General features: G+C 35.9%; 11 protein-coding genes across 11 annotated transcripts; 7 read left to right on the top strand and 4 right to left on the bottom strand.

Moving 5' to 3' along the window:
* Nucleotides 1–238: 238 nt before the first annotated feature.
* Nucleotides 239–797, bottom strand: RO3G_11124 (uncharacterized protein; the record flags this gene model as incomplete). Its single annotated transcript, XM_067665708.1, has 2 exons — nt 239–246; nt 290–797. 2 exons carry the CDS (start codon nt 795–797, stop codon nt 239–241), a joined length of 516 nt encoding a protein of 171 aa, XP_067521809.1.
* Nucleotides 798–1,539: 742 nt separating this feature from the next.
* RO3G_11123 (Rieske Fe-S protein) lies at nt 1,540–2,406 on the bottom strand (the record flags this gene model as incomplete). Its single annotated transcript, XM_067665707.1, has 4 exons — nt 1,540–1,577; nt 1,629–1,753; nt 1,805–2,216; nt 2,274–2,406. 4 exons carry the CDS (start codon nt 2,404–2,406, stop codon nt 1,540–1,542), a joined length of 708 nt encoding a protein of 235 aa, XP_067521808.1.
* A 1,115-nt stretch (nt 2,407–3,521) lies between these two features.
* On the top strand, nt 3,522–5,478 carry RO3G_11122 (uncharacterized protein; the record flags this gene model as incomplete). Its single annotated transcript, XM_067665706.1, has 6 exons — nt 3,522–3,579; nt 3,633–3,819; nt 3,881–3,962; nt 4,019–4,195; nt 4,246–5,233; nt 5,303–5,478. 6 exons carry the CDS (start codon nt 3,522–3,524, stop codon nt 5,476–5,478), a joined length of 1,668 nt encoding a protein of 555 aa, XP_067521807.1.
* Nucleotides 5,479–6,940: 1,462 nt separating this feature from the next.
* On the top strand, nt 6,941–7,420 carry RO3G_11121 (uncharacterized protein; the record flags this gene model as incomplete). Its single annotated transcript, XM_067665705.1, has 1 exon — nt 6,941–7,420. One exon carries the CDS (start codon nt 6,941–6,943, stop codon nt 7,418–7,420), a length of 480 nt encoding a protein of 159 aa, XP_067521806.1.
* A 565-nt stretch (nt 7,421–7,985) lies between these two features.
* Nucleotides 7,986–9,441, top strand: RO3G_11120 (uncharacterized protein; the record flags this gene model as incomplete). Its single annotated transcript, XM_067665704.1, has 5 exons — nt 7,986–8,243; nt 8,319–8,537; nt 8,716–8,863; nt 8,946–9,014; nt 9,077–9,441. 5 exons carry the CDS (start codon nt 7,986–7,988, stop codon nt 9,439–9,441), a joined length of 1,059 nt encoding a protein of 352 aa, XP_067521805.1.
* A 539-nt stretch (nt 9,442–9,980) lies between these two features.
* On the top strand, nt 9,981–10,660 carry RO3G_11119 (uncharacterized protein; the record flags this gene model as incomplete). The annotated part of the gene is made up of 2 exons (XM_067665703.1): nt 9,981–9,986; nt 10,106–10,660. 2 exons carry the CDS (start codon nt 9,981–9,983, stop codon nt 10,658–10,660), a joined length of 561 nt encoding a protein of 186 aa, XP_067521804.1.
* Nucleotides 10,661–11,175: 515 nt separating this feature from the next.
* On the top strand, nt 11,176–11,798 carry RO3G_11118 (uncharacterized protein; the record flags this gene model as incomplete). The annotated part of the gene is made up of 3 exons (XM_067665702.1): nt 11,176–11,375; nt 11,436–11,456; nt 11,699–11,798. 3 exons carry the CDS (start codon nt 11,176–11,178, stop codon nt 11,796–11,798), a joined length of 321 nt encoding a protein of 106 aa, XP_067521803.1.
* Nucleotides 11,799–13,404: 1,606 nt separating this feature from the next.
* RO3G_11117 (uncharacterized protein) lies at nt 13,405–13,919 on the bottom strand (the record flags this gene model as incomplete). Its single annotated transcript, XM_067665701.1, has 3 exons — nt 13,405–13,478; nt 13,534–13,743; nt 13,871–13,919. 3 exons carry the CDS (start codon nt 13,917–13,919, stop codon nt 13,405–13,407), a joined length of 333 nt encoding a protein of 110 aa, XP_067521802.1.
* A 734-nt stretch (nt 13,920–14,653) lies between these two features.
* Nucleotides 14,654–15,007, top strand: RO3G_11116 (uncharacterized protein; the record flags this gene model as incomplete). The annotated part of the gene is made up of 2 exons (XM_067665700.1): nt 14,654–14,682; nt 14,734–15,007. The coding sequence occupies 2 exons, from the start codon at nt 14,654–14,656 to the stop codon at nt 15,005–15,007; spliced, it is 303 nt and encodes a 100-aa protein (XP_067521801.1).
* A 2,296-nt stretch (nt 15,008–17,303) lies between these two features.
* Nucleotides 17,304–17,609, bottom strand: RO3G_11115 (uncharacterized protein; the record flags this gene model as incomplete). The annotated part of the gene is made up of 1 exon (XM_067665699.1): nt 17,304–17,609. One exon carries the CDS (start codon nt 17,607–17,609, stop codon nt 17,304–17,306), a length of 306 nt encoding a protein of 101 aa, XP_067521800.1.
* Nucleotides 17,610–19,175: 1,566 nt separating this feature from the next.
* On the top strand, nt 19,176–23,653 carry RO3G_11114 (uncharacterized protein; the record flags this gene model as incomplete). The annotated part of the gene is made up of 6 exons (XM_067665698.1): nt 19,176–19,251; nt 19,305–20,057; nt 20,117–20,393; nt 20,444–20,707; nt 20,762–23,050; nt 23,110–23,653. 6 exons carry the CDS (start codon nt 19,176–19,178, stop codon nt 23,651–23,653), a joined length of 4,203 nt encoding a protein of 1,400 aa, XP_067521799.1.
* Nucleotides 23,654–23,738: the final 85 nt, after the last annotated feature.

Here is a 23,738-nt window from a genome sequence, read left to right as displayed (position 1 = left end):
AAATTTATTTAAAGTCCAATGATTTTGGAATACATGCTTTCAAAATCAAGTCTTAATGGGATCTTTGTTGTGTCTTTGCCAATGATCACTAAGCTGGATATTAATGTAATGCTGAGAGCTGCAACCAATCCTTTCTTGATTCGTTGGTTGCGCTTATATTTTTCGATCAAAACATGCTGTTCGACAGATTTGCTGTGTTGAGCTACCTGGGCTGCTTTCTCTGTAGATTTGCCTTTCTTCAGATATCTTGCGTAAATGAAGCTCATGCCACTCACAGCATGGTACATACTGCCGACGATCAAAGTGGTGTGCAAAGCATAAGTGAATTTTGGTCTATTTTGAAGACCCCAACCGATATAACTAAAATCGATAAAGGAAGAATCACCATATTTTTGAATGGGTAAGAGACGAACGAGATAGTAGTGAAGCAAAAGTGCCGGGACTTGCATATGTCCTACGAATCGATGATAAGGTAGCAAAGCAGGATGACTGGTATCTTGACCAAATCTTTTCCAGTAAGCTCGTATGCCAAACTTTGCAATACCAGAGAACAAGTGTACCAGCGCTGAGCCGACAACAAGAACTATTTCAGTTCCCTTTTCTTGGTAGAGAGGTCTTGTCAGTGGAAGTGTACGATTGGCTAATTCGACACCACCGAAATTAGCAGACACCAATTGCACGCCATGAATGAGTACATAAATGGAGTATACAGCGGCAGAAACAGATTGAACAATAGTTAAATTGCCATAGATACGTGATAAGGTAAATGGTTTTGAAGACGAATCTACTGAAGGCATAAGAGTGGGGAGTAGTAGTATTTAATGAAAGGTTGTAATCTTGCAGAATCTTTTTGCAAAATACCCTCTTTTTATAGTTGAGTTTCAGACAGGTTTGTGAAACCCAGTTTATCTTTATAAAAGCAAGGGTTTCCTCATGCAAAAACAAAGAGAGGATGGCGTGAAAGTGAGAAGATTTGATTACACAAGGGATCATCAAATTATTAGTTGCATTATTTGTAAAGATTACGTAAAAATTCAAAAGTTTTTTATGCAAGCTTAAAAGCGATTTAAATACATTTTTAATACTTTTGCATTTTTCAAGTGTTTTAAAACCTTTAATTATTATCCCTTTTTATCTTTATTTCTGCATTATACCAGGGTTTCTTTCTTGTTTAAGAGCTTCAAGTTTTTATCAATAATATATCCAGTTGTTAGATTAAATATAATTATTTCGTCATTAATTTATTCTATGCTTATAGTTATGTCATCATGTTGGCATATTTCTTTTTGAGGGGGTCAGCAATATCAATCAAATAGTACAACATAATTCTATTTAAAATCCTGAATACTGGTTATTGATACCTCATTTGGAATACAACAATCCTTTCATTTTTTTTTTTCAAATCTAGTAAAGTTTACATCGTTCTACAAAAGCACTCGAGTCTTTTTTTTTATTATTTTCCCTTTCTTACAAAAATACATATTAACAAAAGAAATAGAAAACAATCTGATAAAATAAGTTGAGAAAAAAAAAGCTTGTCTAACCGATAATAAGCTTATCTTCTTGGAAGTTGTATTCTATAAAATATAATGTTAGTCATAAGTACGGTAGTGTATTTTTATTCTTACCAGGAATTTCGAGGTTAAGAGGAGCAGGTCCCTTACGAATACGTCCAGAGATATCATAGTGAGAACCGTGACAGGGACAGTACCAGCCTCCAAAATCACCTGCTTCACCAATAGGTACACAACCCCTGAAAAAACATGTCAGATTTGCAACAAATATCATTTCATCGTCTACTTACAAGTGAGTACAGACACCCAACATGACCAACCATTTGGGGTCCTTGACACGTTCAGCATCCTGTTGAGGATCACGTAATTCATTGATGCTCACTTGGTTGGCTTCGGCAATTTCAGCTTCAGTACGGTGACGGATGAAAACAGGCTTTCCTCTCCACTTGATGGTAACGTTCTTGCCTTCAGGAATACTGGCCAATTCAACTTCAGCCTTAGCCAAAGCCAAAACATCAGCAGAAGCAGACATGTTGGCCAAAAAGTCGGAAACAGTAGCTTGAGCACCGGCTGCACTGACTAAACCAGTGCTACCAATCATCATGTAAGCAAAGTTACGGCTAGCTTCACCGCTGTTCTTAGTCTTTTTATATTTAGAAAAGTCAGGAACACTGGTGGTAGAGTGGTGGCGCATTTGTCCAGCTATGTTTTCATTGAAAGAAAATGAGTGGTTGGCTTTGATATTTTTAAACTAATTACCATTAGATTGCTTTTGATCGTCATTGTTGCTGAAGCCAACAGAAGCAAATTTGAAAGCTGAAGCAGAAGCAGGAACAGCTCTGTAGCTACGGTTGGCAAGAGAAGAGGCAAAAGTACGAGCTAAGCTAGCCATTTTTCTGTCTCTAGTTATATAATGTACGTAGAGTGGGGAGTGAATAAAAGGACCACCTTTTTTTTTTCTTCTGGTCAACCTAAAAGCCCCCCGCCAATTCGCTTGATGTCGACGTCACCAATTTCCAAATTAGGAAGATTCCTTTTGCAAGAAGCAAGAGTTGGTTCAAATGAACCTATTCATTCAGATTATATCAACAGTTAGAGTAGTCTCATTTCTGCTCAAGCGATGGTTTATATTCACGATTAGTCTTATTGAAGCAATTTTGTGTAAATAATGAAGAGTCTTTGTGCAAATAGAATGTTACTAACCAAAGATACTGAAAGCTACATCATGCTATATTCATATACTACTTTTGAGCCAAAGAAAAACTTTTATATTAAATGTGCATGAAATAATGTTTTATATGCAGGCTTGAACAAACATGCAAGCTTAAAAGAATTCAAATTTGAGTTGACTCGGTGTTTAAAATGCAGGCAGGGTTTAAAAGATGTCACATTAGTAATTGTGCAATATCTCTCTTTTCTTCTTCTACTTTGCATATAACAAATACAAGCGATAAGCACAAACTACATACGTGATATAGAAGAACACGTTCAACATGCTGTTTCTAAGGTTAACCTCAGCCTGTTCTAAAACAGTTACTCGAAACAGCTTTGGCCATGTTTGGTCAAAGAAAGTATCTAGTACACATTCTTTAGTAAAACAAGCTAGATTTCTGCATACAAATAGAACTACGCAACTCAATACACAAATACCAAGGCACAACGGTAATAATGGATCATCAAAATCTATTGCATCTTATGTTCCCAAAAGGGTGTTTACATCAAAGCCCACTGAATCATCTTTAAAGACAAAACAACCTACTACACCTGACACATCGGTTGCAAAGGAAAGAAACGCAACCGATTTAGCTATTATTAAACAATTGATGAAATATATTTGGCCGAAAAACGATACTGGCGTCAAAGCTCGTGTAGTGATCGCGCTCTCATTGCTCGTTGGTGGCAAAGTAAGGAACTGTGAAATTAATACATCTTTTTTTTGTAACACCTTGTTAGCTTTTGAATGTTCAAGTACCATTTTTCTTTAAAAATGTTGTGGATTCGTTAAATATGACAATACCTGAAGATACAACCTTGTGGACAGTTTGTGGTGCAGCAATTATTGGATGTAAGAAAAGGATAAAACTTATTTTATTCTTTTTCTAAGGAAATATGTTTTAGATGGTCTTGCTCGATTAGGTGCAAGTGCTTTTCAAGAACTTCGTAACGCTGTGTTTGCTGCTGTAGCTCAAAAAGCTATCCGTCGTGTTGCTCTCAATGTATTTGCTCATCTTCATAAACTTGACTTGAGTTTCCATTTGACTAGACAAACCGGTGGTCTGAATCGTGCGATTGATCGTGGTACAAAGTAGGTTGATAAGATAAAATAAAAGAGTAGATCATGCTCAAATAAATGGGAATGAATTTAGAGGTATAAGCTTTATGGTAAGTTCAATGGTATTCCATGTACTACCGACTGCATTGGAAATTAGTATGGTTAGTGGCATCTTGGTAAGTATTGTGTTATCTTGAAACATGATCCACAAGTAAATGATCATCATTTATAGGCGTATAAATTTGGATCTCCTTTCGCTTTTGTAACACTGGCAACCATCGGTGCCTATACTGCTTTTACGGTAACAACGACTGCATGGAGAACAAAGTTTAGAAAAGATGCAAATGCTGCTGATAATGTAGCTGCCTCAAAAGCTGTAGATTCACTTATCAATTTTGAAGCTGTGAAGGTACTTGAGCTTTTGCTTTGTAAAGAAAATGAGAAACTTATCAAAAATAGTATTTCAATAATGAGAAATTTGAAGCTGAACAATACGATAAACCTCTTCAAAAGTATGAAGCAGCATCTCTTAAAGTTGCCTCGAGTTTAGCTCTTTTGAATGCTGGACAAAATGCTATTTTCAGCACATCACTCACCCTCATGATGCTCTTGTCAGCCTATGGAGTTAAGAATGGAACAATGACGGTCGGTGATGTAGTCATGGTCAATCAACTCGTATTTCAACTTTCCATGCCACTCAACTTTTTGGGTTCTGTTTACCGAGAACTTCGCCAATCATTAATTGACATGGACACCTTATTCAACTTGGAAAACCGTACACCACTTGTTTCAGATGCTCCTGATGCTAAAGAATTTATATTCAAGGGAGGTGAAATCAAGTTTGAAAATGTTGTGTTTGGCTATCATCCTCAGAGACCTATCTTGAAAGGCGTTTCCTTTACAATACCAGCCGGCTCTAAAGCTGCCTTTGTGGGCCCAAGTGGGTGTGGTAAATCGACCATTTTGAGACTTCTTTTTCGCTTCTATGAACCTCAATCAGGCAATATTTATGTGGATGGACAAAACATCAAGGAGGTGACAATGGACAGCTTGCGTAGAGCAATCGGTGTTGTTCCACAAGACACAACTCTGTTCAATAACACAATCTATTACAATATCAACTATGGGCGCGTTGATGCCACGAGAGACGAGGTTTATCAAGCAGCTAAGCGTGCTCGTATTCACGACGTGATCATGTCCTTGCCTGAAAAATATGAATCAAAAGTGGGCGAAAGAGGATTGATGCTGTCTGGAGGAGAAAAGCAGAGGATATCATTGGCAAGAACAATTCTTAAAAAACCTCACATCTTGTTTTTAGATGAGGCAACATCCGCATTAGACACTCATACAGAACAGTCATTGCTGGCTAATTTTAGAAGCATCTTGCGAGAAACTAGCATGACAAGTCTTCATATTGCTCATCGTCTGCGAACAATTGCTGATGCTGGTAAATTGAAAAAGAAAAAAAAAGAAAAGGAGTATGTTGAGATATCTAACACTGATTTTTATATTATAGACATCATTCATGTTCTTCAAAACGGAAAAGTAGTAGAATTTGGTAGACATGAAGAATTGTTATTAATAGAAAACAGTGTCTACAAGAATATGTGGAATAAGCAAGAATCCTTAGTTGGTCATTTTAATGAAGTGAATAGACACGATGAAGAGTTCAACCAAAAGGATCATCCTTAAACTTTATTTATTTTCTGAATAAAAATGTATTGTACTAGAATTTTTTTTACATAATAGCAGTCTTTTTTTTTAGCATCTAAAAGCTATTGCAAGGGACTCAAATCCTACAATGAAATTATAAATTATACCGTTAACAATAAAGGTTCTAGTCATAATGAAGGTGCTATTGACCAAAAGAAATTGACAAGTACAACTCAAACAGCCAGTACATCAATAACCAATTCCATGAATGAAATCCTGTCTTTGATAAGACTTGGATAATTACAAGGGATTCAATAGATCTTTAATTTGAGTTAATTCTTGCTTTCGCTCCTTAGAAGAGTTACATTTCAGCAACGTATCTCAGCTTTTTCTTTATTCGCAGCATAGACATAATGCCCACTTTTATAATATAAATAGATAAAAAAAAGCATGTGAACAAGTAACAGTATCAATTAAAAAAAAAAAAAAACTAAAGTTAAGAGAATCATAGACAAATTAAAAATGCTCTAACAACTTATACTTTAGCTTAATTTGGGATGAGATCGCTTTCTACAATCGAAAGATTGCAAAATGTCTGGATTTGTTAGTATTACATCTCCTTCGAGACTATGAATTTCATCGCTGATCATGAATCCATCTGTAGATAATTTCTGCAATCTTTCATTTTTCCTATTAAATATAAATAATGTTAATATGTGAACATGAGATACTCAACTTCTATTACGTCAATAACTTTGTATTTCGAGTGGAGAAGTTGATATACCAACAAAACCAAGTGATACTAAACAAATGTCCTTTTCTGCTGTTTTAATATAGCTGAGAAAGTGTAAAATAAACCTCTTTTTTTATTTCATTTTTGTTTTTCGAAGCTTTTACAGTCGTCCCAACGCCTAGGCGGTTTTTTTTTTTTTTTTTTTTTCCTCAAAAGGCGGTTTTTTTTCTCAAGGTTCGTTTTTTTTTTATAAGAGATAAGATGACTACTCGTTTTTATTATGAAGACGGTCAAGGTAGAATGGTTGATGAGCAAGGAAACGATGCTATGGACTGGGTTGAGGAAGTCACCCCTTTCCATTTAAAAACTTTAACTCGTATAAGAGAGTACTGTGAAAAGCAAGAAGATGAACAGTTATCGTCTCAAGTGGCCCTAAAAAATCTTGATATTGATATGGAAAATGTTATAGCCACAGTTAAAAAGCAGTCAAAGAGTTATTAAAGATACTCCAATGTGCAAAAGCTTCTATTTGTGTATTATAACCGAAACAAGCTATTCAACGCAGCTAAATCCGGGTGCTTAGCAGACGGTATAAGCGAGCGAACAGCACAAAAATGAGCCGAAAAGCTCAAGGAGGACAAAGGCTGGAATATTTTTGAGAAGCAGACCAATTTGGTTAATAGACCAAAATCACAATTGGATGATAGACACAAGCTTCACCTTCTCGACTTTTACGACAACTGGACACATGTACTAATCGTTGATGCAATGGACTCCCTCACACAAAAATTATCTGATCTTAGTGTGAAGAAGAGCACTGTCCATAACTTTCTCAAAACTGAGTGCAATCTTTCCTTCAAAAAGCTGGCGGCTCAACCAGCTGCTAGAAATAGTCCAACCAAAATTCAAAATCGCAAGGATTGGGTTATTAAGTGGAGTGCAACGGATATGAACTATTTGGAAAATTGTGTTTTTGTTGATGAGTCCGGGTTTAATATCAGCATGAGGCCACCTAGTGGATGGTCATTGAAAGGAAAGCCAGCTCTTACAGACACTCCTACCGGCAGAGCTGTTTCTCATACTGTATTAGGTGCTACCACGGCAAAGTTTGTTGTTTCTATGGAATTTCGAAATCCCAAGAAGAAACCTCAAAACGAATTAAAATTGACTTCAGTAATCGTAAAAGAAAAGCACCAGCTCAAAAGAAAAAGTCAACTTCAAAAGGTACTGTCACTGGTCATTATTTGAAGTTTCTTGAAAAAATCATGGATGAGATGGATTGTTTTTCCCGAGCTAAAAGGCTACTATATTGTAATGGATAATACACCCATTCATACAGCGGGCCAAATTGATGAAATGATAGTTGCAAGAGGGTACAGGAGCATCTGCCTTCCTCCTTACTCTCTTAAGCTTAACCCAATAGAGCAGTTTTGGTTAATTGTCAAAAATAAGGTCAAGCGAAGTTCGCTCGAAGCTACTGAGGATTTGGCTACTCAGATTGCTGAAGCTTGTAATTGTGTTCCTCCTAAGCACCTACATTATAGGCAGGTTTGTGCAACATGTTTCCACATAGGCCACTTTCGGTTGGTATAAATTTGGTAATTGCGTAAGGACATTAGTAAATCAAAACTTGCGTAAGTCTTGATCAAAGTTACTGGAAGGATAATACTAGTCGTAGACTCAAAATAATTTTGATGAGAATAAATATGACATAACAAAACTTATTTTCTTCGTTTAAATTCTATCTATAAAAAAATGTCTAATATAAACGTGTACGCCTTTCTTTCTCAAAAAATTGAGCTTTTGGATCAAAATGCTACTGGCCGGCTTAATCACAGAATTAGATGAATGGGCTATGAAGAAATTCAATTTAGACCAACTGCTTGCCCAACAGACTATATCAAACATTCTCAAAAATGCTGAAACGCTATATAGTAATATTAATGTTGTCAAAAATGGTAAAAGTCTAAAAACAACACGCTATCCTCAACTTGATGATGAAGTAGTAAAGTTTATTGCAGACATGAACAATAACAATCTGCCAGTCAATCAAGACTCAATCCTTCGATATGTAAGACATGTTGCTTGAGTGAAGTATAGAATCCTTGAAAATGAAATTTCATTTTCTTCTGGATGGCTCACCAAGCTTTTTAAGCGAATTGGAGTAAAATGCAGGCCAATGCATGGTGAAAGTGCCTCGGTAGACATCACTTCTGAAAACATCCAGAACGAATTGAAGAAGATAGAAGAACTTCTTGGGCCATGTGATCCTGCAGATATCATGAAATTTGATGAAACAGGTTTATATTACCAGCAGCCACCAAGAAGAACCATATGTTCCAAGTCGCTTGATGGTCTAAAAATAGTAAAACCTATCTGACAGTTGGGTTGTTCTGTAACGCGGATGGGACCTACAAAGGGCAAGCAATTGTTATCAGACAACACAAGAGCTAATTTGTTATCTATGGCTGCAATTGGAAAAAAGACATGAAATTGAATGCCATTATTTTACTAATGCTTGGATGACAACATACGTGAAAAAGTTAAATGTTGCCTTTGGAAGACAGAATAGAAAAATTGCTCTTCTTTTGGGTAATGCATCCGTTCATAAAATAAGAATTCAGCTCAACAATATTAAATTGATATTTCTCCTAGCAAACACAACTAGCAAGCTACAGGCTCTTGATGCAGGTAACCTATTATTTGTTGACAAAATGCTATATAAGCTGTCTTTTTGTTTTACACTTCTCTCATTCATATTTTGTATACACAGAAATCATTGACAACTTTAAGGCACACTTCCGAGCCCAGCAGTACGATCGTGCTTTATGTCTGCATATCAGTAAAAAGTGGGATAATGCGAATGTTTACAAAATGGGTTAAGCTCAGGCTATGTTTTTTTAGCTAATGAATGGCTCAAAGTAAAACCAGAAACAATAAATGGAATACTCCCAGATCTCCCCAGGAACTTTGACAACAAAGTTACTGATGTTAGCCGGTTGAACCTTGAAGCAGATGAAAGCGAGATGACAGTATGTTATACAACAAGCACTACTAATGATGAAGAAACGGCAAAAGGCAACGTAGATGAAACAGAAGAAAACGGTAGTACAGAGCAAGATGAGCATCGTGTTGATATAGTAGAGTGTAAAAAACGGTTGAGAGAAACCTATGGAACTATTCTCATGTACGAAGTTCCTTTGGACGATCTTGGTCGTAAATTACATCGCCGAATTCGAATGAGAATGGCTGACTCTTGTGCTGAATGAAGTAAGTCAAAAGAGCAAACAGATCTTCGATCTTATCTTACAAAGTAAGTAATTTGTTGTAAGAGTACTCCAAAAAAACTATCACTTATAAAAAATTTTCTATTTAGTGGTAAAAAATATTTGGTTTGCACTCTTAATAGTGGTATAGTGGTTTAGTGGCATTTATGCTGGGGATCTATGCTGTTCTTTAGAAATACACCCATAAATAGAAAATACCCTTAAATCAGACACCCTTAAATAGAGCGACTACAGTAATTGCTTTGAGATTTGCTTACGTGATGAACCATTATAAACATTGTTCATTTCAATTTATAAGAAGATATAGGAATCGATTTTAAAAATAAAAACTGCCTAGGTTTAAATGAAGATATTGTTAGCTATGCTGGTGATTTGAGCAAAAACTTGGTATTTATAAATAAAAACATCCACAGTAAAATATTAAAACTCTTCCTAAATTATTTATTATAGAACAAAGATAAAAAAAAGAAAAGGGAATCAAATCGTTAATATTGGAACTAATAGTGATGTTGCCATTAATAATGGAAGTGTAGTTATAAATAACTATGAAAGGTCAAATAATAAAAAACAAAAGGTAAAATTTAGAATATACATAAGTATTATAGTTTGTTATTTACTAGCAAAAAAAACTTTTTATGAATTATAGGTTGACCACACAGATGAATCAAAATCTTGGGAGATTGAAAACTTAGAAGACTTGCTTGATGCATGGCGCCATTATCTAAGCGCATCTAATGATAAATATGAGTACTGCCTCGAAAAATATCATATCATCGAGTGCGGTTACTCTATCAAATGTAATCCCAAGATCCCTGAAGAACTTTATAACCAAATTGGTTTGTCTGAAGAATGTATCGTTGAAAGTCCTTTCATATCTTGTTTTTCATATTGTAGCAAAATACTCGATTATATGAAAACTAGAGCTTGGAAAGAAGTCGAATCTGCTGTAATTGGTTCCCAGGATGAAAAATTAGAGCTTGTAAAAGAACAAGTAGATTTTGTTGAAGAATACTTCCGTTTCTGCTTATTGTTATCCAAAGAAAACAATCTTTACAAGCATTTTAATATTAGTGAATCAAACTTCAGTAGACTTTTAGTTTGGCCGGCAGTTGAAGTTTCGATTGAATCGATGGAACTACTTGAATTTTTACCTGGAGAATACCTTTTGAAGTCTTCTCAAGAAAAATACACCGCAGATTGATGTATAGTTGATGAAGAAGATAACGAGATGTTTTTACTTGAAACATCTGGAAAGCTGATGTTGAACGAAAAATGGAAGTATGGTTACGATCATGTCAAGTGTACGTTTGGTGCATTGTCGATTTTTAATGCAGCTTTTAAAAAATACTTTTTTGCTGCCGAAGCAATGGCAATGAAACTACAAATCCCATATTTACATGCAATGAGTAAATAATTTTATTTATTATTGGATCCTAATAACTAACCACATCTAACTACTATTAATAGAGGATTCGCTTCATTTGTGGGTGTTGGAGCTTTGCTCAAATAAGCTATATATTTCGAATAAGGTTTTGAAGTGCCAAATACCGAAAGCAATGGATGATACTAAAAATATCATTGCCATGGGAAATTTGCTCTGATGTTTAAAGCTATGTCTAACTAGTATTATTATAAGCACACCAAGATTGAAAAAAAGTAATTTTTCGATAAAAAAAATAGATAAAGCTAGAACGTGTTCATAACATCTTGAAGGCTATGAAGGAAGAACATGATAGTTATGAAATACAAAGAGTGCTTGAAGGTAGTAGTAGCTCGCGCCTATTGCTAGTTGAAATGGTAGGCACCGAAATACAGAAGCCTGTAAAGGGCGAAGGCTATGATATCTTGTTACCAGAAGAAAAAGATGAAAGCGACTGTAATGTACAGTTTACTAACATTAAAAATAAAACACAAATGTAAATAAAAATAAATATAAATAAAAGTAAAAATAATAAGGAATACATTATAATGTATAGCTTATCATATATCGAGTATTAGTATAATATGATTATACTATAGATGTCCTCAACAATAGCCATGCTTCGGCTTTCTTTTCTTTTATTATAATAAACAATAAGGGGCTTTTTTTCTTTCTTTTTTTAAAAAAGGAAACAAAAGTAGGTGGCAACTTTCTGTGAGTTAAAAAACAGTTTCAGTAAAATTGAGACTCACACATTAACATTTTCTTGGAAAAAATACTTACAGTGTACGTGTTGTGGTTTGTTATATTATTATTTAGCTTCTGTTACAGCTTGAACTCTAGTAGGCATACTATCAATATATCCGCAACAAATATCCTTACCAAATGTTCCCCACTCATTTTTGATTCTTCCCCATAATTTATGGTCCTACGCTTAACATCTCAATTGTCGTCAGACAAGTGTTCAAAGTATTACCTTATTCTGTACGATTACCAATCGTATCATGTAAAGGGTTAGACATTTAAAGATCATGGATTTTATCTAGAACATTGTACTCTCATTGCTGAAAGAGCGACTTAGTGAACAAAAGTACAATTACCTAAAATCAAGTCAGCTGACTACATGAAAAAATCTTGTTGAATACATCTCGAACTCTAAATTGACAGCCATATGAGTCCTCCTCCATGAACTCGAATTCCTATAGCATGATAAGATAATTCTCCCGCCATTTAATCCAGGACAACGATTCCTGGGTTGGCTTCCACGCCTATAACTAGTTCTTTACTTTTCCCCCTAATCACTCCTTCTCCTCTTCCTTTCCTTTTTTCCCTTTGCCCACTAAGGGTTTTTAGTTTAACCTAATTGATATGGCCCCGGTGAAACGACAATTCACGATATCACGCGCCTACTGTGGTTACTTCAAATTTTTTAAACAAGTATCTTGTTTAAATGTAGTCTAGATTGAATTGATAGCCCGAATAACCCATTGTGACAACCAAATGCAGAAAGGGCTGCATGATTTAATAGTACTGTTTACCTGACAAGTCAATTGTTCTTTGTAGAAAACGACCTGGTGTTCTAAATTGGATAGAACATGAGTGCTGTATGACAAGTAAAAGCAAATGGGATGGTGTCATAGTTAACATTAACAACAAGAATGCTTCCACAGCACTAGTTGAATTCTCTGGAGGAACCAAGGTAAATCCTACTATGAGCAAAGAACCATCTGATATTACAATATTGTATGCCAGTAAGACCAATGTTATCAATAGTTTGCCTACCAACATCCTCAAGAGGATGCTCTGTGCTAGATTTCTTGGCAATTAAACAGTACTATTTTATCAATCGCTCATTTGCGATAGACTAATAACGTTTATATGCTTTTGATTTAAACAGTTCTATTTATTTTGAAGAACCATTTGTCTTTGAAGAAAAATAGTTCAGAAAGACCCATGTGCCATTCAATTGTCTCACTATCCCAAGACTGTTCACACAGTATGTCAAGAGGATTGAAGTCATTTTAAGATGGAAACAAACTATAATAAGCCAAGCCCTTAAAGTTTGAGGGAAAAGTAGATATTTTTTAAAATGTGCTACATACTCCTATGTTGATAAGCCGATCATACCCATTCATAAAATAAAAAAATAGTCTAACATTCTGTTGATTACTTTAATTTTGAATGGTCTAAACATCTGCCAAAGCTATGCTGTTTGAGCAGGAACACAAGTTGAGTACGTTGTTTTTAAAAACGTACTGTACAAGCAGTTTCTATATGAAATTTGATAACAGCGTGCAAAGCTCCAGCTCTGCTTGATGTACGGTCATTAATGTGTAAGCGACTGTTTGCGTATAAGCCAACTCAATGCTTTTTTTTTTTCTTATAATAATATTCTATTTTTTGATAAAAAAAATTATTCTATAAAATTACATGTTTATTGAAGTAGTCTAAACATTTTTTATCATTATCTTTAAAGTAACCATATTTTGTAACAAAATCAACATATTTCGTTTTCAAAATCTTCTTCAGTGTATAGGGCATTGGCATGCTACTTCATAGATGGTATTTTTAAAGAGTTTTTCGGTTGTCTCTAGATAAACTATATAAATAATGTAAATAAGTAAAAACTAGCTAATAACAACGTTGTATATTACTCTTGCTTTCAATATCCATCTTCACAGCATCATTCTCTTTGTTTGCTGGTCCAGGATTATCCTTAACTGCTTCAAAAAATCTCTTTGAAAAACTTTTCATTATATTCAGACAACACAATAAATTTGTTGAATCAAGAAAGATGATCTCCAGGGCACAATATAGAGCGACATCATTACCAGTCACGATGACATCTGGTAGTAGTTCGAAACCTATAGATTGCTGGATCAAGCATGTTTATTAACAGAGTAAGAATTCACATAGAGCTTGGTTGGGTTTCTCGGCTCATCCAACATCCAGCCACCGGAATTATTGTTCGTTGATTTGGATAATCCTTACTAGATAACAAACGTACGATACCAGTAATAACAAAATTTAAAAACACCATTTTATGCTTGGTCGCCTGCTGCCTCAAGAAGAAATCACAGTAACAGAAAGTTATTATTCTCTCTCTCTCTCTCTCTGTACTTCAATTGATTTCTAATATGTAAGGTACTACGCCAAAAGGTGAATGATATTTATCACACTTCAAGTCACACAAAGTTGTTAAAGCCGACCAGCCACAGAATAAGACAGAAGCGCACTCTCTTTGTCTTTTTTTTTTTTTTTTTTTTTTTTTTTTTTTTTCCTAGTTTCACAACTGAAATTTATTTGCTTTTCAAAAATTACTGTATGCGAAGTTTATTTTAAATATATTCTCTTCTTGCTGTATTTGACAAAATTAATTTTCAATGAAAAGAGCTCAAAACTAGCTACTTGTGTCTTTTTCACGGATTTCAGTAAGCTTCATTGTGATCTTTTTAAATTCCTCGTGCATCTTCTTAAAAATAGCAAGTTGGCCAATTTTATTTCATTTTCACAAGCAATATCCAGCATTTCTTCTTCCACGTTTGACCTTCTTGGTGTAAAAGGATGTGTGAAGGAAAGTTACTTTCTAATTAACTTATTGTTGGACCAAAATTGTGGTAAAGAGCCAGAATGTGGATATGTATATTCTGAACAACAACAAAGTAATTGATTTTCACAAATTTCTATTAATTTGGACTTTTATCATGAACTATTTGTTTTTGTAGAGAAAATCAGATGATGGCTTGAAACAAGGAAGCGAAAATCTCCATCATTATGCCAATGGAGGTCTTCCAGGTTATACTGTAAGCAAGGATAATCATAATAACGATGTGTTTTTTTTTAAACGCTGAAAGCACAATCGGTGAAAAAAGATTTTTTGGTTCCATTGTGAAGAGTATCCTTTCTCAACAGCAAAGTCTCCAAGATGAACAAATTTTGGATAAATTTCAAGTACAGGTTGAAGCAATTGTTAAAGAGGTTGAAGAAATGACAATCAACTTATGGAAAAGTAAAGACACAGACAATCTTGCTGTTGGAGAATTTTTGAATGGTAAAGCCGTCATAGACCGACTTGTACGGAATGAGGAATTGAAGCATGCTGAAACTTGTTTCAGAAAGATTTTCTAGCTCTAAAAAAATTATTCACAAGTTATTCTCATCTGTGTGGCAAATAATAACATTGTTTATAGAATCCATGATAAAGCCATGTTTTTTCTTTTGGGTTGTCAATCGAAACACTGCTTTTTTCTATAGAATCAACCCAAATGTGAATATCTTTGTTCATTTTAGGGGGAAAAAAATGAATGGATGAGCTGTATTTTTTTTTTTTTTTGATGTTGAAAACTTAATGAATGTCTAAAACTAGAATCAGAGATAAAGTTTCTTGTGAAAAATCTAGTTTGCTTAAAATAAAAATTGCATTTTGCGTATATTTTTCGTATGGACGAAATTTCACTTCAATTCACAAGAAGAAAAAAGAAATGCTTTATTATCTCTCCCCCCGCTTTTTTTTTCGATTGTCATATTGCATAATTGTCATTGTTTGAACTGTAAATTTCAAACTACGAATAAGGTACAACTCAGAGAGCCATGTGCTACAAGAGATGTCAAAATGGAGGCAAAGAACTGGCGATCAAAAGCATGAAAGATTAGGACGGAAAAAAGGGCAAAATAAAAACTCCGAAGTATGCACAGAATTGATTGGACAGTGTATAAAAGAAGAGGGTGGAAGAGAATTGAAGAAATGACAGCTGGCCGTAATTCGGTTGAATTTTGTTTAAATCTAATTCAAGTAAGTAGACTTTTTAATTCTTTTAGTTTTCTTTTTCTTTGATATAAAAAAAAACTTGAATTTCACGATCAGCAAATGTCCATAAAAAGAAAAAACTTCTATTCTAGCCCATGCTAAATTAGAGATACAAACCTAGAATGTTCCCGGGAAACCATCTAATTAAGTAACATTTTCCTTGTTCTTACTAATACTTACTAAAATATAATAATCCCGTAAAGCTTATTTCATGACTACTAAATCCGCTTTCCTCTTTTTTCTTCTTCTTCTTTTTCTCTCCATTCTTTCCGTAAAGACGGATCAAACAGTTGGGGAAAAGTTACACATTGTGCCTGAACAAAAAAGGGTGCTTTCAAGATTGAAAGTCCTCCTATCAAAAAAGAAACAAAAAGGTACAAATCAGATAACAATGGGAAAATATACTTTATCGATTAGTAAACTATATTTTTTCCCAGCCTATTCAGTTTATTTATTCATATTTAAAGAATTTTTTTTTGTTTATTTAAAGCAAGTGCCCTCATGTCAACAAGTACATCATTTTTAGGCTTTCTACTTTTTTTTTTTCTAAAAAAGAAGCAAAACAATAAAGTGACCGTGTTACACTATAAAAAAAACCGCAGCATATCCATTTTGTCAAGTCTTTTTTTTTTTTTTTTTTTTTTTTTTGTTAAAGATTACTTCATAGCTGTGTCATCTCTGTACTCTGTCATTTTAGCAAGTTTCGCGTAATCTAAAATCTAATTGAGTCATTGTAATCTCTTTAAAGCAAGCGACTTACTTAAACCACAAGCATTACACAACGTACGTGCACCATTTGGACCTCTTCTCCATTCAGGTGTTTCAGAAGTATGACAAGAATGACATTTTCCTTCAAATTTAGGTCGCTTTTTTATATATATTTTAATTGTCTGATGTTCCTATTCGACTGTTTACCTTTCTTTTACGTATTTTAGAAACATCAAAGATCTAATTGAGAATAATTTAACAAGATGAGTCAGAATAGATTTTCATGTACCCTTTCTTCATCTAATTCTTTTGTCATCAGTTGTTGTTTTCTTAATCGAAGCAAAGCATTTAATATATGATTGGCTTTGTTGATCATTTCATCTAACCAGGGCTTTAAGGTAGGCAAGCGGCTTATTTCAATTCCTCTTTTATTCATCATTTGTCTGCCAAGAGTTGAACAATGATGAATAATCTACTTGAACTTAATAATTGTATATTTCATGGTCATCATTACCTCACTGATATCATTTTCAGTAGTCTCAAAAGGACTCAAGATGACATTCACTGAATCCTTTGGATGTGCATGAATAGGTTGAGAACAAGATGGATTCAAACTCCTTGAATGGCTCAAATAAGGTTCACTGACAGTTAATAATGCATTTATCGATGGTAAAGAAGGTCTTTTTATTTTTTCTATTTTCCTATTCTTTTCACTTGAATCGCATTCAACCGTTGTAAACCATGTTTTTTTTTTTACCTTTGCATTTCTTTACAAGAAAGAAAAGAAAGGGAATAAAAAATAAAAATAGGGGATTTTATTAATGTGACAATGAATGGGCGGATTATATCACATGGCATGTATTGTATGACAGAGAACAGAAAGAGATGGATTATGTACAAAATGATTTGCTATTTTTTAGGTGTAATAGCGTCTAACAAGATACCTTTCATACGAAAACATTGCCTCTTTCTTTTTATAAAATGATATGATTTCTCTGCTAATGGTGTTGGTTGAATGTATTGAACTCCTTCCATCACCGTGTCCAATTCATCATCAGAATCAATCAAGTTGTTTTCTTCATTCATCAATTTCACTTTATAAATATTCGTTGGCTGTTCCTGAACATTCGGTCTTCCAATTGTTTTCTTTTGGTATGCAGCCAATAAGAAATCGTAGGGTTGAGATCTTCCTTTGACAGAACGTTTGGCACCCATCGAATGTGTTTTACAAGTGATTGATCTCGTACAAGGCATGTTGGTTGCTGTTTGAATAACTCCGCACTGTTTGTCTAAATCCAGTGGTGCTTTTTGGATGAAGAGAAGGAGGGAGTTTATTTAATCACTTTGTTTAAAAGAATTTATAAAAATAAAAAAAATAGAATAAAAATAAAAAAAAAATTCATTTTTTTCTATTTTACCTTTTTCTTTTTTATTCTTTTGCTTCTTTTTTCCAATCGTCTGCTTCTTGTCACTTTCCCATCTTCTCTTTAACGGGCCTTCATCATCAGAAACTAATTCTTTTACTTGATGCTTTATTAATTTATCACCCAAACATGATTCTATTGTCTGTTAATAAATATTAAACATCATTCATCTCAACTTACCAGCATGTTCTTTGAATCGACTAGGCAAAAAAGGTCTTTTACAATTATTACATTTAACAACGATCGTTTCTTCTTCCATTGGCATTGATCCAAACATTTTCATATCCTTCACATCAAATTTAGTTGTCGTTTGAGATGATTCACTCAAACTACTTTCTGAATAACAATCATCTAATCATATCATCTGTCATTGCTAGAATTTTCCATCATTCTTTAAACACAAGATTACCTTCGGAATCCAAATTAATTTCATCTTTGAATAAAGAGTTCCATGAACACAGTCCTTCAGCACTTTTCAATTCTTTAAATTTAAAATCTGTATTGACCCTGTTGACCTTTCGCCAACTTGATTCATCTTGAAATACAGATAATGTGCTGGGTGTGATATGTTTATAAGTTTCTGGTTGTAAAAGAAGAGGTTTTGATAATGACACTATTTCTAAAGAAGGGCATAAGGCTTTTTAAGCAGAACATAATATTTTACCCGACTGAATCTTTTCAATCTTGATTCCTTTATTTCTTAAAATATTTTGTTGTTCTTCTGTTAAGAGATCTGCTTGATGTTTAGTAAACAAGTGATTAGAATCTTGTAATAAAAACCTTTGGAATGAGTCACATGTCTCTTATAATTTCCGTTTGAAGTCATTTTATATACAAAAAAGAAGAACTCAGTTGTGTAAAGGTTGTTTCCGAAATATCTCTTATTTTCAATAGAAAGAAATGATGGAAACAGAAAAAAAAAAATCTCAATCGCAACAGACGTCATCCATCCCATCGATTAAATCTCAGACATAAGAAAGGCATGGAAATAATAAAAAGGAGGTCGTTTGATGATGGTTGACAAGGAGTGATAAAGCAAATTGATTTTTATTCACAGTGTATTTATATCCTTTTACTCAATCCACACACCCCCTCTCTTATCTTTTTTTTTGGGAAAATAATGTAACATCAATAAAGCATGAAATTTGTTCCATTCTTATTCGTTAAGGAAGTCGTACAAGATTTGTTACTGTTTGTTGACCATTTTGTGTTACAAATTTATCTTTGTGACTGAGTTTTTGTTTATTTTACAGATTTTTTATAGTTTTCAACCCTTATTTTTTTCTTTTTTTTTCTTTACTGAAAATAAAATAAAGTCAAAAGGCAAAAGAAAGGGAAGCCAGAACTTTACCTACAAATGAAAATCCCTAAACTTCTTTGTGGTATATCCGCGCTTATATGTGCTATAAACGCTTTACCCTTGTTTGAAGTTGGTAAATACAGTTCACAATAAGCTTGACATTTTCTCTTACGCTTTTTCAAATAGCCAATCAATATGACAGATATGGAAACAAGTGTCCTTTAATAGCCCACGATAATGTAAATTGTCCTATTATCTGTGTCAGAGACCAATCAACTTGTCCTTCAGCACTCGCAACCACTTGTCCTTCTGGCTTATCCTTTTGTGGTGACGGTACCTGTAAAGCTTCATGTGAAGGTATTGCCAATGTCTGTCAGTGTGGTGATGACACGATTCCCTATTATCCTTGTGCTTCTGGACAGCTTGTCAACATTACACACTTTGATCCTCAAAACCAGGTCATTCAAATACAAAACACCTGTGCAGCAGCAGTAAATGCAACCAATGTAGGCAATTGGGGTACCTTCAACACCTCTTCTCTTTGGCTATCATGTCCTGTTATCGATCCTTATTTTACTTATAAGGAACCCATGTGGATCTCAGTTTGGGCATTGATGGGTGCAGAAGCAGCCATCTTAGTACTCTGGGCTATTTATAAACATTTTCGAGAGATGAAATTTCACAGCGCGATGGCCTCTATCAACTTAGAAAAGGATAAGAATGCGATTGACGAAGCTGAATATAAAAAAGAAGCCTCGAAAACCGATGAAAAAGGACAGGCTGGGACATCTTCTATTGATTCGGATTCTATCAAAGAGTCTGAAAAATTGATTTTCAGAGGCTTTAAAAACGATTACTTTGGCTTATTCGCTTTTGGATCTGTTGTGGTCACGACCTTATTGTTCTTTGTCTTCCTCGGTTGTCTTGTGGGTGATTATTGTAGGTTACTGATTGTGTCACGACTTGTGATTCTTACTAAATTTCTTGTACAACTTTAGATGGTACAATCACCGGCGTTCCATTAGAAGTCTTCTTGTCCTCGGATCTTTCATCAAAAATATTTACTGCCGTGTGGCATATTTCTGCGGCATGGTTTTGTATCATCATGTTTAAAAAAAAGACGATTAGAAATTACTTTAGAATAGAATCTTATCCACACAGATGTCCTTATATTCAAGTACAACGTAAACAAGATGAGCTGATCCTTTTAGACGATGACAGTAAATGGCTCAGTAAGCTTAGAAATATGGAACAAACTGTTTACAAGCGACTTGGGTAAGTTGAATGATTGCGTCGAGTTACATGTTACAAACTGTGTTGTATAGAATGGATGTCTTGGTCTCTACTAGTCCTGTTAAAACAACAAAGAGCAACTTGCGTTATTTTGAATACCAATGTATGAGATATATCTACAACAAAGAAAAGTCTCGATTTGAACCTTATGAATATGACCTTGGCTCAACACACAGACAACTTCAGGCATGGTCCAAGGGAGTGAGTCATGAAGAAGCTGAGAGCAGGGCTGTCATGCTTGGACCAAATATCATCAAGGTGAACGTGCCTACGATCTTGATGGCTGTCATTCAAGAGTAAGTTGACAAGAGTACAAAGCAAAGGGGATATAGGCTTACAATGTTTGATAGGTTTGCTTCCTTTATCTATCTTTATCAAATGATGTGTATGTGGGTTTGGTATTATTTCCAATATTACAAACTGGGTCTTGTGCAGACTTGCATCATTCTCTTTTCCGCATTCATTCGCATCGTCTTGCGTTTGAGGGCTGAGCATCGTATTCAAGCGATGGCTGAACATGTGACCCAAGTGACCATATTGCGCGATGGCGAGTGGATCCAAACATCCAGCGCGAACCTTGTCCCTGGTGACATTTTTGAAGTGGAAGAAAACACCATTGTTCCCTGTGATGCTGTCATCTTGTCTGGCACGGTCGTTGTCAATGAATCCTCCTTGACAGGTGAGGCGATGCCGATTCGAAAGATTGCGATTGCCAGTGATGATCATGCGTATGAGATGAATGGCTCAGGTAAAGTGAGCACCTTGTTTGCAGGCACCATTGTCTCACAGATCACACCGACCGATAAAAAGGCTCGCGTTTATGCCCTGACACTCCGTACAGGGATTGCTACTGAAAAAGGCATGTTGATTCACAAGATTCTGTTTCCAGCACCTGTGTCGTTTATCTTTAACGAGCACATCAAGGTGGCCATCTCTATTCTCCTGGTTTGGGGTCTCGTCGCCTTTTGTCTCTCGCTTTACTTGATGGGTCGTGGTAATATCACCAGTTGGTATTATGGTGTCTTTGTCATGTCTCAAATCTTTTCGCCCCTGCTGCCTGCTGCCTTTACCATTAACCAGTCTGTTTGTGCTGCTCGTCTTCGCAATAAAAAGATTCTCTGCATCGATTTACCTCGTATCAATCTATCAGGCAAGGTGCGTATCTTTTGTTTTGACAAGACCGGCACTCTGACGCGTGAAGGCCTCGAGTTTTATGGCGCTGTCGCCAAGCCATCCGAAAGCCATGCTGCCTTTGGTAAGCGTCAAGAGGATCCCTTGGCCATGGATTCCTTGATGGCGATGGGTATCGCTACCTGCCATGCAGTGACAAAGGTCAAGGATCAATTCATTGGCAATCCTGTTGACATTGAATCCTTTCATGCAATGAAGTGGGAATTGCTGTCCCCTGCTGAACCCGACTATTTGGATACACTCTCTGCGCCCGCAGCCTCTCCCAACAGCCAAGGCAAAACGGTCCATGTGGTCCGTCGTTTTGAGTTTGTCCATGCGCGTGCCTCACAATCCGTCGCTGTCCTCGATCCCGAAACAAAGAAGGTCCATGTGTTTCTGAAAGGTTCATTTGAACGCGTCAAGTACCTGTCCAATCCGAGCTCGATCCCGGTCGATTACGACCAAGAGGCTGCAAACTATGCCAAGGAAGGATGCTATGTGCTCGCGTTGGCACACCGGGTGTTGGGTACCTTGGGTGAGGATGTGACGATGGAAGAGATCAAGTCCATGACACGTGACGAACTTGAGCAGGATTGCTCTTTTGCGGGCTTTGTCTTGTTTCGCAACATGCTCAAACATGACACGACCGATGCGATTGCCGAGCTGAAGGGTGGAGACACGCGTGTGGTGATGATCACAGGTGACACGGCCTTGACAGGTATCTATATCGCTCGTCAGTGTGGCATGATTGAAGCGCATCAACGTGTTCTTTTGGGTGACGTCGTCTCGGGTGATGTCGTTTGGCATGATGTCGATTCGGGCGATCAGGTCAATGTCGATCAAGTGCTAGAGTCCGATCTTCACGAAGACCATGAAAAACGTGTGGAACTCGCTGTGACCGGCCGCGCCTTTGAAGTGTTGATTGCTCAAGGCAAGATGCGTCAGTATTTGCTGCAGACTCGTGTGTTTGCTCGTATGACACCCAATGACAAGGTGATGTGTATACAACTTCATATGGAAAAGGGCGTCACGGCCATGTGTGGTGACGGTGGTAATGATTGTGGTGCGCTTCGTGCTGCTCATGTAGGCCTGGCTCTGTCAGAAGCTGAAGCCTCTATCGTTTCACCCTTCAGTACTAGCAATCGCTCCGTCATGCAGTGCGTTGAACTCTTGAGACAAGGTCGATCGGCGCTTGCTACCAGTTTTTCGAACTACAAGTTCTTGATCCTGTATGGTGAATGTATGGCCTTTTGGGAATTGTGTATGTTTTACTTTACAGCTATTGCTCCTCAACCTGTCTGGATCACAATTGATGGTTTTATCACAACCACCATGACCATCGCTATCACTCAAGCTTTACCGGCCAAGAAATTAAGTCCTTGTCGTCCAACGGCTAAACCCTTAGGTATCTATACCCTCGCTTCTTTATTTGGCGTTATCTTTATCAACTTTTGGTTCCTTGTTTGCAGGTATGTTTATTTTCAACTTGATGAGATTGTATATACTCATTGCTTGTTTCCCTTTACAGTATCGTTTGGCTCTTTCAACAAGATTGGTTTATTTGTAACCAGTTTGATAGCACAACAATCGATTCCGCCAAGTGGTGGTTATTGGGTGACAATTATGAATCTGAAGTGATGGGAATTGTGATCATGTTCCAATTCTTCAATAACGGTGCAATTGTTAACTTTGGATCCCAATTCCGTCAATCATGGTGGAGGAATTATGCTTTGGTGTTTGTTTGGTGTGCTTTCTTTATCAGTACGAGTTATTTAACATTGGCTGATCCTAATCCTTACAGCTGTATCTATCGTATCAACTGTGGCTCACCGGCTGCCCTGGTGGAACTCGGTTATCCTGAACCTACCTGGCCTATTGATGATTATAATTTCCCCCTGGGTCACAACGTGATGCCAAAATGGTTCCGTTGGCAACTGTGGGGCTATGCTGTAGCCAACTGTGCATGTACCATCATTTGGGAACGTATCTGTATTCTGTGGATTGCTCGTAGTTGGGCAGTGAACCGTGAAAAGAAACACCCAAATAAGAATAGAATCCCTTTCAAGCTTTAAAATAATATGAATGAACTCTCAAAAAAGATTCGAGTCATTTCTGTAAAGATAATGCAAAATAAACCTTAATGCTTTTATACCCACA

This window comes from Rhizopus delemar, genomic scaffold (assembly GCF_000149305.1).
Source record: "Rhizopus delemar RA 99-880 supercont3.9 genomic scaffold, whole genome shotgun sequence".
Taxonomy (NCBI): Eukaryota; Fungi; Mucoromycota; class Mucoromycetes; order Mucorales; family Rhizopodaceae; genus Rhizopus; species Rhizopus delemar.
The sequence above is the reverse complement of the archived record's forward strand: the minus strand, read 5'-3'. Positions and strand labels throughout refer to the sequence as shown.